Source organism: Microcaecilia unicolor, chromosome 2 (assembly GCF_901765095.1).
Source record: "Microcaecilia unicolor chromosome 2, aMicUni1.1, whole genome shotgun sequence".
Lineage (NCBI taxonomy): Eukaryota > Metazoa > Chordata > Amphibia > Gymnophiona > Siphonopidae > Microcaecilia > Microcaecilia unicolor.
Window position 1 is genome coordinate 144,704,364 of NC_044032.1, and position 16,700 is coordinate 144,721,063.

Sequence of the window (16,700 nt, forward strand, 5' to 3'; positions counted from 1 at the left end):
ATCTACTCAAAGTGGACAAATCACTGCTTGGCAGACCAGATGGCCTACTTTCATCTTTATCTCTGATTATTTACTATGTTACTACATTAGATGACACTGGAAGAAGTGGAGGCATGACAGATAACCTGTTATTGCATTTCACTCTATTCCTAAGCTGCCTACAGAAAAGCAAATGTATTCACCCAAATGTATATATAACTATCAGGCTCATTTTGAAAAGAGAAAAACATCCAAAAGTGACACAATTCTGCATTTGGACGTTTTTCTCAAAAAAACGTCCAAATCAGTATTTTTGAAATCTCTTTGTAGACATTTTTCTCTGAAGTCCAAATCTCAAGGGGGTGTGCCAGGGGCGTGTTCATGGCAGGACTTGGATGTTTTTTTAGCCATAATGGAACAAAATAAAAATGCCCAGGACTAAAACTTACACATTTTGAGCTAGACCTGTTTTATAAAAAAAATAGCTGTAGTGGGAATTGAACCCACTACCCCAGGATCAAAGTCTACTGCACTAACCACTAGACTACTCCTCCACTTCACACAAAAGGTGCCCTTACTTCCCCAGTGGTCACAAACCCCCTCCCACCCCAAACAAATGTGATTAAAAATATTACTTGCCAGCCTCTGATGTTATACTCAGGTCCATTAGAATAGCATGCAGGTCCCTGGAGTAGTCTAGTAGTGATGCAGTGCACTGCAGACAGGTGGACCAAGGCTTCTACCTCCTCCTACCTGTTACACTTGTGGAGGAAACTATGAGTCCACCAGAAACCCACTGTACCTACATATTGGTGCTCCCTTCACCTATAAGAGCTATGGTAGTGGTATATAGTTGGGGGTAGTGGGTTTGCGGGGGGGGGGGGGGGGGGCTCAGCAGACAAGGTAAGGGAGCAATGGTGAGATGTGTACCTGGGAGCATTTTATAAAGTCCACTGCAGTGCCCCCAAGGATTCCCTGTTGCTTTCTTGGGATGTCACTTTTCTACCTGCCAAGCTTTCTATTTTTTTAAATAATATCTGAGCCTTGTGTCTATTGTTTATCAGTAGATTGGGCTTTGAATTCAGATCTATAGATAAAAAGGAGGTCTTATTACATATATCTAAACACCAGTGTGCTATTTTTCCATACTTCATAGCAAGAGTGTACATTCCCTAATTACCTGTCCCATTGCAATTGAAGCTTTTATCTCCTCAGTGCATGTAAATGGTTTCATCCCTGTGTGGATTTCTCTGATGCCGTGTGAGGCTTTCTTTCCAACCAAAGCTTTTACCACACTCTATACATGCAAATGGTTTCTCTCCTGTGTGGACTCTGTGGAGTTTCTTGTGTATTTTGTGCGTTTTGCATTTGGACGTTTTTTTGTTTGAAAATGGCCCAAAAAGTAAAATGTCCAAATCACAAAATGTTTTTCCAGACAGTATTTTCAAAAGGAAAAGATAGACTTTTTTGTTGTTGTTGAAAATTAACTTCTTTCCTGTTCAGATTTTGGACGTTTTTTTTAAAACATCCAAATTCAGACTTAGACGTCATATCAAAAATATCCCTCTTTGTTGTCATGAAACGGAAGCTACGTAGTTACAACAGGCTTGTTTTTAATTTTGTTTTATTGCATTAATTTAGAAAAACTTCTTTCTAAAACCTGCTCAAGGTAGATAACAAAAACACTAAGGCAGTAATTTTATAAACTTTTTGTCATGCATAAACCCAATTATCTACTATAATAAAACTCACCCTCAACGTTCTGAGGACACTGACGTCAGTGAAGCCAAGCCCTGACTTCCTTCAAAAAGGTTCGAAGGATCGTGGTGGTGAAGCCACCAAAATCGCTCCGGGCCCCGCCCTCGAGGGCGGAGCAATGGCAGAACAACGAAGAGGTTGGCAGGGAGGGAGGCAGTGAGGCGTGGGGGGTAGGAAATCGCTCTGGGCCCCGCCCTCGAGGGCGGAGCAATGGCAGAACAATGAAGGGGTTGGCAGGGAGGGAGGCAGGGAGGCGGGGGGTGGGAAATCGCTCCGGGCCCCACCCTCGCATCAAACGTTGGGGGCGGAGCAATGGAAGAATAACGAAGGGGTTGGCTGGGAGGGGTGTTGGCGACGAACACCTTGCTAGCGCCCGTTTCATTTGATCTGAAACGGGCCTCTTTTACTAGTACATATATAAAAGGCCTCTTATAACTCCACAGATTACATACATACATAAAAGTTCATATAGGAACAAGGTGTGTTCTTTTATACAATCAGTATGTAGGTGTGCTTGGGGTGTAGTTTGAGTGAAGTGCAGGCAGAGTCATGAAGGACACAAGTAATTTATAAAATGTATATGTATTTCACTCACATATATTTACACCTCACCCTCAAGCTTATCAACAGCCAAATCTGAATCCAGATATGTTAAGTGTGCTACTCTACAAAATAGCATTTACAACAAACAGAGCAAAAGGGCTTTTTCCAGATGTCATTAGCAGAGCAGGATCATGATGCTGTGAGATTCCTATGACTGAAAAACCTACCACAGTGACAGAGAACAGGGGCTAGAATGAGTCCACTACTTGCCAGCTGTACTATATTTGATGACGGGTTAAGGGGTCAAGATGTCAACCATTGACTTTTCACATTTTTTTTAGAGCCTCTTGTTACCTAGTAGAATGAGACTCAGATGGTTGTGTGGAGGGTGGGGAAGATGTGCTTTCCCTCTTAGCGGGTGGGTGGTGAACCTGTTTGTATGTCCTGAAGACTTTTAAATTTCCTGCCAAACTATGTGGCAAAATCTTTGCTGGTTATTTGTGATTGGGAAAGCTAGTTTTGTTGTGGTGGTTGCAGGAGGCCATTTACTATCTGCTTTGTTGAATTTCTAGTCTGTTTGATGCATTGAGAGAAATATTGCGTATTGCGTAATGTTAAAGCCTGGCATTACTGTGCCATGCGTTTCCTACAGTTTAGCCTGTCCTTGTCTAGGTGAGGCTTACAGTATTTCTTTTCCAGTTTATTTCCTGATGCTGAAGGATCTATAGTTCTAGTGAGAACCAAGGGGAATGCTTAGGCATGGGGCATAGGACTTTCATTTGAAGAACTATTTTGTTCTAAGGTCATCATTTTATTTATTTATTTAACACATTTGTACCCCACATTTTCCCACCAATTTGCAGGCTCAATGTGGCTAACATCAAACCGTAAAGGCAGTCACCAATCCGGTAACTAAACAAATAACATAGTGTAGAGGACAGGGGGATCAAAAAAACAGGGTATAAAGGGCAAAAGGTGAAAGGGTAAAATGGTCAAAGTGGTCCTTTAATTTGCTATGTTGCAGAATTATGTTGGATCCTTGGGGTAAGCCTTTCCGAATAAGCTGGTCTTGAGTGATTTCCTGAAATTAAGATGATTGTGGATTGTTTTCACAGCTTTTGGCAGTGCATTCCATAGTTGTGTACTTATAAAGGAGAAGGTGGATGCATAAGTGGATTTATATTTGAGATCGTTGCAGTTAGGGCTATGTGTGCTTTCCAGATGTCAACTTATTTAGATACAGTAGCAGTCTTTTCACCCACATCAGGGAGGATAATGCCCCAAGGGTACTTTCAGTGGTCAGATTTCTCATGCCTCTAATTTCCTTCTAAACTCTAGTAGGGCCCCTCTGTTTTAGTATCATTTAGAGAAAATTTGATTAAAAAATTATCTGTCCATGATAGTAATGTTAACTTAATGCCACCAGCCTCATGTTCAAGGATATCTACCCTTTTACAGATCATCAAGTCTAGCATGTGTTCTTTTTCTTGGGTTGCTACCATCCTGTCAAGGAAAACAGTGGTGGTGGTGGCTGGGATTTCAGTATGCAGGTTAAAAGCTGACGATAATTACTAACCTAGCAAAGCTCAGGATTATCTCTGAGTAAAGTGGTGTGGATTATCTCTGTAACTAGATCCAGTTCTTGCACAGATGACATGCTATTGTGTGAAGCTTCCCTGGTCTTGGTTGATGCTGGATGGCAAGTCTTGTTGTACACAGTTCAGTCAGGTCTCACTTATTCCCAAGATGCCCATGTGGTCTAACATTTAATGTAGTGTCATAGTAACATAGTAAGTGATGGTAGATAAAGACCTGAACAGTCCATCCAGTGTGCCCAACAGTCACATTCATTATCAATTCAAGATTAAAATCAACAATGAATGTGAGATTATGTACTTGATCTTGGTCTTTCTTTTGGCATTTCTGGGACATTGACCATAGAAGTCTACCCGGCTCTGTCCTTATGTTCCAACTACTAGAGTTGCCTTCAAAGCCCACTCCAGCCTATCAGAATCTGTCATGTCATTTGTGGGACACAGACCATAAAAGCCTGCCTGGCACTGTTCTCGCATTCCAAATCACTGGGGTCTCTGTCAAAGCCCTCTCCAACCCATCCTAAATTGGATTGCTATATGCGGAACATAGACCGTATAAGCCAGCCCAGCACTGGCCTTACTTTTTACAGCCAGAGTTGCCATCTTGACATACCATTCATTTTATAATTTGAGCTCCTCTGTGTTCATCCCACGCATTTTTGAATTCTGCCATCATTTCTTTCTCCACCACCTTCCTTGGGAGGGCATTCCAGATATCAACCACCCTCTCCGTGAAAAAGAATTTTCTGACACTACTCCTATGTCTACCACCCTGCAATCTCAATTCATGTCCTCTAGTTTTACCATTTTCCCTTCTCTGGAAAATATTTGTTTCTATAATAATATCTTTCAAGTATTTAAACATCTGTATCTTATCTCCCCTGTCCCTCCTCTCCTCTAGGATATATATATTCAGGTCTTCCAGTCTCTTCTCATACATCTTTTGGTGCAAGCCCCTTACCATTTTTGTCGTCTTCCTCTGGACTGCTTCAACTCTTCTTGCATTTTCAGCAAGATACGACCTCCAAAACTGAACACAATATTCCAAGTGGGACCTCACCAATGACTTGTACAGGGGCATCAACACCTCCTTCCTTCTGCTGGTTACGTCTCTCTCTATACTGCCTAGCATCCTTCTGGCTATGGCCACCACCTTGTCACATTGTTTCATCGCCTTCAGATCCTCAGATACTATTACTCCGAATTGTCAGTAAGCCGGATTAAACATCTAACCTAATAGAACTTAGTAAATAGGCCCTTTGACGTTCAAATAAACCAAATTTGTAAGACTTGGAAGCAAGCCTATGAACAGTACATCTATTTTGAAACTCACAACTGGGTTGCTGCAGATGTGTATATTATAGTTTTATATTTCACATAACATTTCCTATCTCCCATATACATTAAAAAATAAGATCAACTTATTGCTAATAACTTTGGTTTTTTTTTTTTTTTTTTTTTGGGGGGGGGGGGGTATGGAAGTCAGTTTAAAATTATGATAGTGCATCTCCTATTGCTAAGTTGTTACCTGTGGAAATAGCATGCAAGAGGCAGTGCTGTCTCTTGTGTATCTCCCTAAATGGGCAGTTACTAACAACTTCTTCAGTTTCCTTTGATCCTGTAAACAGAATTCATCTGCTTTTGTGCAACTAAATACCAGTACAGTAAATATTGCTTTGTGTGGGTTCTGACTAAGCAATAAAAGTCTAACTGTGCATCCTGAGCTACAAAAGTGACTGTAGGATTTCAGCCTGTTCTATACGGTGGTAGCAAGCGTTTTCATGCTGTTTTTTCATTTGTGTTAGAGATCCTGAATGAACAAACTTTAATCTGCTTCTTATTGTCATGTGTTGTGTTTCCTTATGAGCTAACAGTGTACTCATGTATAAAATGAAAAAAAAAAAAATCCTTTGAGTAGACTTCATCTCACAGGGCTTAATTTGTACACAAAAAAAGAAATGGGGGTGGAGCAGGGTCAGGTATGAACTGTCCCTCTTCATAAAACTCATACATATATACATACACTCACACAGACACACATGCAAACTCACTCTTTTTCTCTCCTATGTTCCTCATGGAACACTGGTGGCTGAAGGATGGCTGGGGGGTTGAGCACTGATGAAGGGTGTAGATGGAGGATCACTTGGGGTCACTTTCTCCTCCCTGGAAAACTGCCCTTTCTAATAAGTCTCCTCCTCTCCTCATTTGGCAAATAAGGCATAGGTTTCCTCTTTGGTCTGCATCAGCTGGATCTCTTCTGCCTTGAGGACATATTAGGTGCACAGTCTGTTTTATTCAGTCCCCTTTTCAGGTGCGATAGTGCTGTAATTCAAAAGCTTGACCTGCTCGGGAAGGGGGGAACAATAGAGAAAACAACATGCTCCACAGCATGTTGTTCTCATTCACTTACTCTCTGCACTCTATCCCTCACTGCACCTTCTCTCATTTTCCTGATTGCACACCTCGCAGTTCTTCCAACCCCTTCACTCAGACCCCACAGTAACTTCTGTACAGTCACTGTACTTTCTCCCCCCTGTCCCATCCCACAGAACCAATAGTCTCTTCAACTTATTGTCTTGTCCCCCACATACCATCACCTTCTTGTCCTTGACCATGCTCCCACTCTTTGCACTCTCTTCCACTGTGACCACCAAGACCAGATGAAGAGGGGCTCAAGAAGTCAGCACAATAAATAACAGTGTGGCTAGGAATCTGACACACCAAGAGGGGCATAATCGAAAGGGGCGCCCAAGTTTTCCGGAGGACATCCTTGCAGAACGTCCCGGCAAAGGGGCGGGGAAACCCGTATTATCGAAACAAGATGGGTGTCCATCTTTCGTTTCAATAATATGGTCGGGGATGCCCAAATCTTAACATTTAGGTTGTCCCTAGAGATGGTCGTCCTTAGACTTTGTCGTTTCTGATTTTCGGCGATAATGGAAACTAAGGACGCCCATCTCAGAAATGACCAAATGCAAGCCCTTTGGTCATGGGAGGAGCCAGCATTCATAGTGCACTGGTCCCTCATGATATGCCAGGACACCAACCAGGCACCCTAGAGGGCACTACAGTGGACTTCAGAAAAAGCTCCCAGGTACATAGCTCCCTTATCTTGTGTGCTGAGCCCCCAAAACCCATTTCCCACAACTGTACACCACTACCATAGCCCTTATGGGTGAAGGGGGGCACCTAGATGTCTTCAAATCTAAGCTAAAAGCCCACCTTCTTGATGCTGCTTTTAACTCCTAACCCTTGTTCACTTGTTCAGAACCCTTATGTTATCATCCTCACTTTAATATTCCCTTATCTCTTGTTTGTCCTGTTTGTCTGTCCTAATTAGATTGTAAGCTCTGTCGAGCAGGGACTGTCTCTTCATGTTCAAGTGTACAGTGCTGCGTACGTCTAGTAGCGCTATAGAAATGATAAGTAGTAGTAGTAGGGTACAGTGGATTTCTGGTGGGTTTTGAAGGGCTCACATTTAGCACCACAAGTGTAACAGGTAAGGGGGGGGGATGGGCCTGGGTCCACCTGTTTGAAGTGCACTGCAGTACCCACTAAAACTGCTCCAGGGACCTGCATACTGCTGTCATGGAGCTGGGTATGACATTTGAGGCTGGCAAAAAATATTTAAAAAACATTTTTTGAGGGTGGGAGGGGGTTAGTGACCACTGGGGGAGTAAGGGGAGGTGATCCCTGATTCCCTCCGGTGGTCATCTGGTCAGTTCGAGCACCTTTTTGTGGCTTGGTCATAAGAAAAAAAGTCGTCCAAGTGTTCATCAGGGATGCCCTTTTTTCCGTTATCTGTCGAGGATGCCCATGTGTTAGGCACGCCCAAGTCCTGCCTTTGCTATGCCTCCGACACGCCCCTGGGAACTTTGGTCAACCCCACGACGGAAAGCAGTTGGGGATGCCCAAAATCGGCTTTCCATTATACCGATTTGGGTGACCCTGTGAGAAGGACGCCCATCTTGCGATTTGTGTCGAAAGATGGGCGTCCTTCTCTTTCGAAAACAAGCCTGAAAGTATCAGAAGATTCAGTTGGCTTGATTCCTTGTCTCTTCAGCCTTGCCCATTCTTCCTCAATGCCTCCTCAGCTAGACATAAATATAGTAACACAGTAAATGACAGCAGATAAAGACTTGCACAGTCCATCCACTCTGCCCAATAAGGTGGCCAGAGCTGCGCCCGCTACTCTGTGCGGGTCCCAGTCGCCCATGCTTTAATGCTGGTTGTGAAGTTTCCATCATGCCAACCAGATAGGCAGCCAAACATGATGAGGATGATATGTGGTTATAACCAAGTCTCCAAGTGTTGCTGGCAGTATTCAACTTACCTGTCAAGATGTTTTCCCCTCCCCCTTGAATTGCATAGCACCCTCACTTGCAGCATTTGACAATAAAGTGATCTTTAACATTTTAATTGCCAAAGCTTCACCTGTCTTTTGCTATTTGCAGAACACAGACCATAGAAGTCTGTCTGGCTTTGGTTCCCCCAATGCTGGAGATACCAAATCTTCTTTCAGTCTTTAGCCATTTGCAGGACACAGACCGTACAAGTCTGTCCAGCATTGGCCTCAGTTCCCCAGTGCTGGATTTGGCTAATCTTCTTTCAATCTTGTGCCATTTGTGGAACACAGACCATAGAAACCAGTCCGACATTGGCCTCAGTTCCCACTATTCTTGCCCAAGATAACACCTCAAGGGCCATATTGTGTTTCCATTCTCTTTCTATTAGGCATCTCCTGAGTCTATTGTGCACATTTTTTAATTTACTCACCATTTTTTACTCTACAACCTCTCCTGGAAGAGTGTTTCAGGCGTCAACTACCATCTCTGTAAAAAAGTATTTCCTGATGTTACTCCTAAGATTATCTCTCTGCAACCTCCATTCATGTCCTCTAGTTCTACCACTCCTAGATCTCTGGAAGAGGTTTGTTTGAATATTAATACCTTTCAAGTACTTAATTGTCTGTATCATATCACGACACCCAGTCATAATAGTCCTGATAAAATAGCCCCAACAAAAAAGCCCTGACAAAACAGCCTTGTAACAAAATGACCCTTGACATTTCACACCCTAACAAAATAGCCCTTGACAAAATGGTCCCTCCCACAAAACAACCCTTGACAAAATAGCCCGCTTAACAAAACAGCCCCATAAGAAAAAATAAAACATCACAAAAAATATAATAAACTACAACTGAAATCTTCACTGATAAAGACTCCTACCAGCATTCAATTGCATAAAGCATATATAAAAACAAAATTCTATAGCTACAAACTGGTATTTATGATCTGTTCTGCTGTTTACAGAAACTATTCTGCCATCAACATGCATATCTCTATATATAAAAGGCACCACCAACGTTCTAAATGAAGCCTCCAGTCGGAAGTGTGAAGGGGGAGAGATATCCGGTTTCCCCATGAGTGTCTGCCCCGCCCTCGCTCTCTCTGTAACACAAACAGTGAAGGAAAACACAGCAAAGCACAAAATCAAATCGCTCTCTCTGTAACAGTGAAGGACTCAGAGGGGGGAGGGGAGAGAGGGCAGAAGCCCTCACTATCTCTGTAACACAAGCACAGCACAGCAGGAAACTTAACACTGAAGGACTCAACTCCGAGGGGGGAGGGGACAGAGAGGACAGACAGCACAGGGGAAGGGAGAGAGGGCAGAGGGCAGGGACACACACACTCCCACATGCACACAGAAGAAAACCTTGCTAGCCCCCATTTCATTTGCATCAGAAACGGGGCTTTTTTACTAGTATATATATACTGTATTGTCATCATTTTCATAGTCTTACCAACCTTATCCTGTTTGGCAAGGTAAGATTATTAGGAAAAAAATACAGTCCAATATTCTGGGCAGCCTGATCGGGCCTGTTTGTCATGCGGCTAACTTGTCAAGGGTTATATTGTGGGCAGGCCGTTTTGACAGTGGCTGTTATGTCAGGGACTATTATATCGGGAGCTTCTTTTGTTTGGAGCTTTTTTGTCGGGGCTATTTTGACCAGGTACCTCATATTTATTTATTTGTTGCATTTGTATCCCACATTTCCCACCTCTTTGCAGGCTCAATGTGGCTTACAATACATCATGGATAGTAGAAGAAGAAAAATAAACATTTGGTGTTACAGAAGGATTTTGGGTTACATGGTAAAGAAATACATGATAGCAATATAACAGAGAACATTATAAGATATTTTTAGATATAAGTGGGGAATTTCACGTCACTTCTCTCTCTCCTTTTCTCTAGTGTATACATATTCAAGTCCTCCTGACTCTTCTCATGTCTTATGGCACAAACCTTGTACCATTTTTGTTGCCTTCCTCTAAATCTCCTCATGTCTTTTTATGTCTTTGAAGAGATACAGCCTCCAAAACTGGACACAGTACTCCAAGTAAAGAAGGAAAGGGATGGGGATCACATTTGATATACCACCTTACTGTGATTACAGTCAAAGTGGTTTACATATTATATACAGGTATTTGGGGCAATGGAGGGTTAAGTGACTTGCGCAGAGCCACAAGAAGCTGCAGTAGGAATTAAGCCCAGTTCACCTGGTTCTCAGGCCACTGCACTAACCATTAGGCTACTTCTCTGCTTCCATCTAAGGGTAAGCAGCTCCTACACTTCTAGCACTGCTCTGCTTCCTCTGGGTGCTAAAGAAGCAGGGACATCCTTGTTTTTTTCGACGAACACTTGGATGTTTTCACCCTGACCTGTTTTTCTTACGACTTGCCCGAAATGACCAGATGACCACTGGAGAGAATCAGGCATGACCTCCAGTTACTTCCCCAGTGGTCACTAACCCCCTCCCACCCTCAATAAACATCTTTCAAAATATGTTGTGACAGCCTCTATGCCAGCCTCAGATGTCATACTCAGGTCCATGACAGTGCATGCAGGTCCCAGGAGCAGTTTTAGTGGGTACTGCAGTGCACTTCAGACAGGCGGACCCAGGCCCATACCCCCTTACCTGTTACATTTGTGGAGGAAACAGCAAGCTCTCCAGAACCCACCATAAACCCACTGTACCCATATATAGGTGCCCCCTGCCATCACCCATAAGGGCTATGGTAGTGGCGTGCAGTTGTGGGTAGTGGTTTTTTTTTGGGGGGGGTTAGGGGGGCTCAGCACACAAGGTAAGGGAGCTGTGTTCCTGGGAGCAATTTATGAAGTCCACTGCAGTGCCCCCTAGGGTGCCCGGTTGGTGTCCTGGCATGTCAGGGGAACCAGTGCACTATAAATGCTGGCTCCTCCAATGACCAAATGGCTTGCATTTGGCTGTTTTTGACATGGACGTCTTTGTTTTTCGAAAATCACCGAAAGTCAGAAACGTCCATGTCTAGGGACAACCAAATCTAGGGATGTCCAAATTAAAGGATTTGGATGTCTCTGATGGTATTTTCAAAACGAAAGATGGATATCCATCTTGTTTCGAAAATATGGGTTTCCCCACCCCTGGAGTTTGCCGTTTTGCAAGGACGTCCAAATCGCAACTTGGATGTCCCTTTCGAAAATGCCCCTCTAAGTGACCAATAAGTATACCATCCTATATGACAGAGTTCCATTTAGTGCTCTCTATCTCCACCTGCTGGTAGATGGTCATAACCCACAAGCATCTGGATTCATCTGCTGTGATTAAAAGAAAGAAAACTATCAGATAAATAAGATATTTTTTCTTTAGCATTTAGCACATCCAGTCATTAGCACACCTTAGTAAAAGGACCCCTTACTCCCTTGGAAGGTAATTTCATAAGTGCATGCATGGGTGCAAGTGTACTTTCCTCTGTTTGGATTTTGCTAGATTTTCAAAGTAGAAGTATGTGAATTATGATGCTTTGAAAATTACTCTAATACGTACATTTACACCTGCTATTTAGGGTGCATGAATCTTGTGGGTTAAATTATGCACATAGATATGAATTTTTAAAAGTATGTACAAGCAAACCCCTCTCCAGCCCTACCTTCAGAAATGCTGACTCAGACAGGTAAAACTGCATATCTACAAGCTATATACGGAGCTGTTTACCTACATATCAGACAAAACATTTTCGCAACAGGCAATATAGATGAGTAAAGTATTGTTTTAGCCATGGAAATGCCCTTGAAAATGTCCTCACAGAATATAGTTTCTCCTCTGTACGTGGGTACATACATTTTACTGGAGGTGTTTCTGGACAGGGTTAGGTTAAGAGAAAAAAAGAGCTCACTGAGGTCAGTATTCAATTAACTTACATGTTTAGTGGCAGTTGCTAAGTCCCCTAACAATAGTGACCAAATTCCATTATAGAATGCTAACGTAACTCAATTTTATTTATTTATTTATTACATTTGTACCCCGCATTTTCCCGCTCATCGCAGGCTCAATGCGGCTTACATAGTAACAAGAGAATACAATCTGAAGTATCAGAATCAACAAATGAGGTATGTGATAGGACAAATAAACAAGGAGTAGATGGAATAGAAGAGATGTGAGAGACAGGATAGGGATAGATAAGGAGGTGGGGCGATAAAGGAGAAGTTGGGAAGAGCATGAAGGGTAAGAAGGTTGGTAGGAGATATTTTCTGAGTCATTGTTAATGATTAGTTGATATATTGGCATACCTAAGATTTAGATGCCCTCACATACACCAGCCATAGACAGGGGTAAGTCTGGATGCCTAAATGTGGCAGGAATGTGCATAATGTACAGAAGACTGGAAGTGGGAGCCATATCATAATCTTCATCTGTCTAATCAACATTATACTGAATTCAATACATACTTCTGAAATTTAAAAAAAAGTTTTAATATTACGATGGAATTCTATGTAAGAACCAGATAATCTGACTATAGTGAAATTTATTTTCAAAGCCTAACTGCTTGGAAGGATAACAAATATGTGCATAAATCTGCCCTTAGGAATGTATAGACTACTGTTCTAAACATTTACATGCACAGTTGGGGGGGGGGGGGAATTCTATAAATGGTGCCCAATGTTAGGTTCCGGGAAGATCCATGCTAAACTAGTATTCTACAAAGCCTGCTCTGCATGGAGTGCCCTTTACAGAGTACTAGCTTAGCGCAGATAACATGACTAACTTGGGCATGGCATTTGAACCTGGTATACCGTATTTTTCGGACTATAAGACGCACCGGACCATAAGACGCACCTAGGTTTTAGAGGAGGGAAATAGGAAAAAAAAATTTTCCTTTTTCCCTCCTCTAAAACATAGGTGCTCCGGTGCGTCTTGTCCGAGTTCGGGATCACCCTCCCCTACTCACGTCACGCGATGTTCTCTGGTGGTCTAGTGACGTCGGGGCAGGAAAGAGCCCCCTCTTTCCTGCCCAGCGCGCTGCTCTCCGTCCTCCTGTCTGTATGCTGCCTGACGGTCTCGTCGAGATTCAAAATGGCCGCTGAGACTTCAATTCTCGGCGGCCATTTTGAATCTCGCCGAGACCGTCAGGCAGCATACAGGAGGACGGAGAGCAGCGCGCTGGGCAGGAAAGAGGGGGCTCTTTCCTGCTCCAACGTCACTAGACCACCAGGGAACATCGCGTGACGTAAGTAGGGGAGGGCGATCCCGAACTCGGGGGGAAGGGCATTCCTGAAATCGGACCTCGCTACCTTCGGACTATAAGACGCACCCCCCATTTTCCTCCCAAATTTGGGGGGAAAAAAGTGCGTCTTATAGTCCGAAAAATACGGTAAATGCTGGCGTGCAATTAATGGCAGTTGGGCGCATAAATTATCCTTTTCTATAACATCATACCTAATTTATGGGGATGCTACTGACTGATCCATGCCCCTCCCATGGTCACACCCCCTTTAGAGTTGCACGCTGTAAAATTTAGGTGCGTACGTTATAGAGTAGGGCGCAAGGGCAGATCTGCACATAAACCCAAATGACTTCCAATTAACACCAACTATTGATTGTTAATGGCTCATTAACTAATTAGTTTGCATGCAGGTCTGTGATTCGCTCCCAAATTTGGTGACCTGTACAGAATTTCAGGGGTTGGTGTGTAAATATTAGCACCCAATTTATAGAATTGCATTTTACGTGGATACTGCTGGGGCAGAGTTACAGCAGAACACCCAACTATATGGATAACAGTGATACTTACCCACTATCTATAGTCAATAGCCAGTGTAAAAAAAAAAAAAGTCACCACTGCCATTGTATATTGTCCTGATGGAATTTTTGTATTTTAAAACTAGCTTGTTGCTGTAATCAGAAAAAGCATCCACTGAGAAAATCAGAGCAATTTTCTGCATCATTTTTCCTTTCGTAGGGCCACGTTTACTAAGGTGCGCTAGCACGAATGAACAAAATTAGTGCGTGCTAACGGTGTAGGCAACCATAGGAATATTTTGGGCACCTACAACGTTAGCACGCGCTAAAAATGCTAATGTGCCTCTAGCATGGCTTAGTAAACAGGACCCTTAGTTTTCAAAGTGAAAGTACATTTAGTATGGAAAGCAGTGAGAAGTGTACAGATCAAAAGTAGTCACAGGCTTTGTAGCAATGCATACAGTCATTTTTCTTAAAATATACTTCCTGTAATGCAGATAAGTGAAGAGTGCTGTGACTTTCTGCACTCTCCTCTAGTTTAGATTTGTATGTGATGTAGGTTCTGAGCTAATCTTTGCTGTCTCCCTCCAGGCTGTAAATTTTTGGTACGTTCTGGTGATGAATGATGAGCACATGGAGAGGCACTACCTGCTTTTCTTCACACTCAGCTGGGGGTTTCCTGCTTTCGTCATCATTGTGCCTTTAGTCATCTTGCGAGGTGTTTATCATTGGAGCATGTCAGAGATCTATGGGCTGGTCCATGATGACATGTAAGTCTTTCTGCACAACTAAAAAAAAATATATATATATAATATATCTAGAGCTGATGACTGTTTGGCATTGGATACTGCTGTACTATTATTTGTGTCGAAACACAAAAACTATATAGTGATCGCTATAGCTAGCACACTAATGTACTGGTTTAAACAAAAAGGGGGGGAGAGAGAACTCATGCTACCGCAGCCCCCATGGTTTTTAGACCAGACTGCCAAATTCAAAAAGCCAGGGCTCACAGTGAAAAAGTGATCATAGGTTAAAAAAATCTCCCGCAATTTATAAATTGAAAATCAATCTTCATTCAAAAATAATAACACTACCATGTGAATATACAATGAAAACAAAACCACTTAAATAGTGGAAAAGTTCATGCTTCAGCGCTCCATCGCTCTAACGCTCACCTCAAGTGAAATCTGTGACAGAGAGGTCCCAACAGACCTGTTTTGCTTTTGCATTTATGTGTGCGTATTGCAAGATCAATGTTTGTCCAGTTGGTCAGCAGTGTTTAATTAAACATCAGGTTATAGCAGTGGTTCCCAAACCTGGTCCTGGAGGCACCCCAGCCATTCATTTTTCAGGATACTTACAATGAATATTCATGAGAGAGATTTGCATGCACTGCCTCCATTGCATCAAATCTAGCTCATGAATATTCATTGTGAATATCCTGAAAACCTGACTGACTGGGGTGCCTCCAGGACCAGGTTTGGGAACCAATGGGCTATAGAAGCTAATTTAGGTGACTAGAAGAGCAGAAGATCAAGGTATGTCTCACTCAAATTTAACCAAACTGGGCATGTAGGTGGCACCTGCTGGTGAAGGCTCTATTGCATCCAATGACCTTTCGCAGCATGTGTTGCCACATAACAGTCATATGGACCAATTAAATGTGGTTGATCCAAAACTCGAGGGAATTGCAAAGGAACTGGTCATCTGTTTTTTTTTTAGAAATAGGAGTCAAAGAACTTGCTGATGATACTTATGCAGTTCACTAACACAGTACTATATATAATATGTAAACCACTTTGGGTTTTTGACTTGTACCCATACCCATGCATTGGTGCCTAGTTTTCAAGAGCTTTTCAGACTTCAAAAAGGCACAGAGGGAACAGCATGCTGGTACTGCTTTTAAACAGGGCAGAATCAGTAAGAAAATTTACAACTTTCTAAATTATATAGGCACAATCAAAATGCACTTATCTTGCCTCCTCCAGCTTGAACAGAAATGTCTCTAGATTAATGTTGGCCAGTGTTTTTCGTGCTGCTGTCTCAAAGTCAGGACTTTTCATTCAAAGAGCTATAAAAATTAGCTGATTGTGTCTATATTGTTTAGAAAGTTGTAAATTTTCACTGCATATGTAGACTGTTGTACTTATATACATGGAGTGGCTTTTTGTGCTTTTTTTTGCCAGTGATGAAGAGTTTTTAGCTCTGAAGGGGTTTCCCTCGAACTCTTTAAGGCTTTTTCCACCCACCATTATTAATATCTTAGTGGATGTCTAATGCAGATTTCAATCTAATTGAGGATTGTATTTAAATTATATTTTGTGGGATTATTTTATCCTCTACTCATACATTTATTTATCTGGATTTTGCTCACACCTTTTTCAGTAGTAGCTCAAGGTGAGTTACATTCAGGTACTCTGGATATTTCTCTGTCCCAAGAGGGCTCACAATCTAAGTTTGTACCTGAGGCAATGGAGGGTTAAGTGACTTGCCCAAGATCACAAGGAACAGCAGTGGAATTTGAACCGGCCACCTCTGGATTTCAAGACTGGTGCTCTAACCACTAGGCTACTCCTCCACTCCATTGTTTTTTTACAGTAGATCTCTCAATTAATGTCCATTCATTTCTCTATTTCTCTTGTTGTTGTACAATGCATACTATTTAGATTTTGGCACTCAGTAATCTCTGCCAGTTGGCATTAACTGGTGTTTGGCAGTTGTTGTTTTTTTTTTTTTTCAATTGTTCAAGCAAGCCAATTTTG

General features: G+C 42.4%; 1 protein-coding gene across 1 annotated transcript in view; it reads left to right on the forward strand.

Annotated features, from left to right (window-relative positions):
• The window catches only part of ADGRV1 (adhesion G protein-coupled receptor V1), a 921,762-nt gene that overhangs the window by 646,201 nt on the left and 258,861 nt on the right, over positions 1-16,700 (forward strand). Inside the window, 1 exon segment of the mRNA XM_030193377.1 lies at positions 14,527-14,705. Within this exon segment, the coding sequence (XP_030049237.1) occupies positions 14,527-14,705 (179 nt within the window).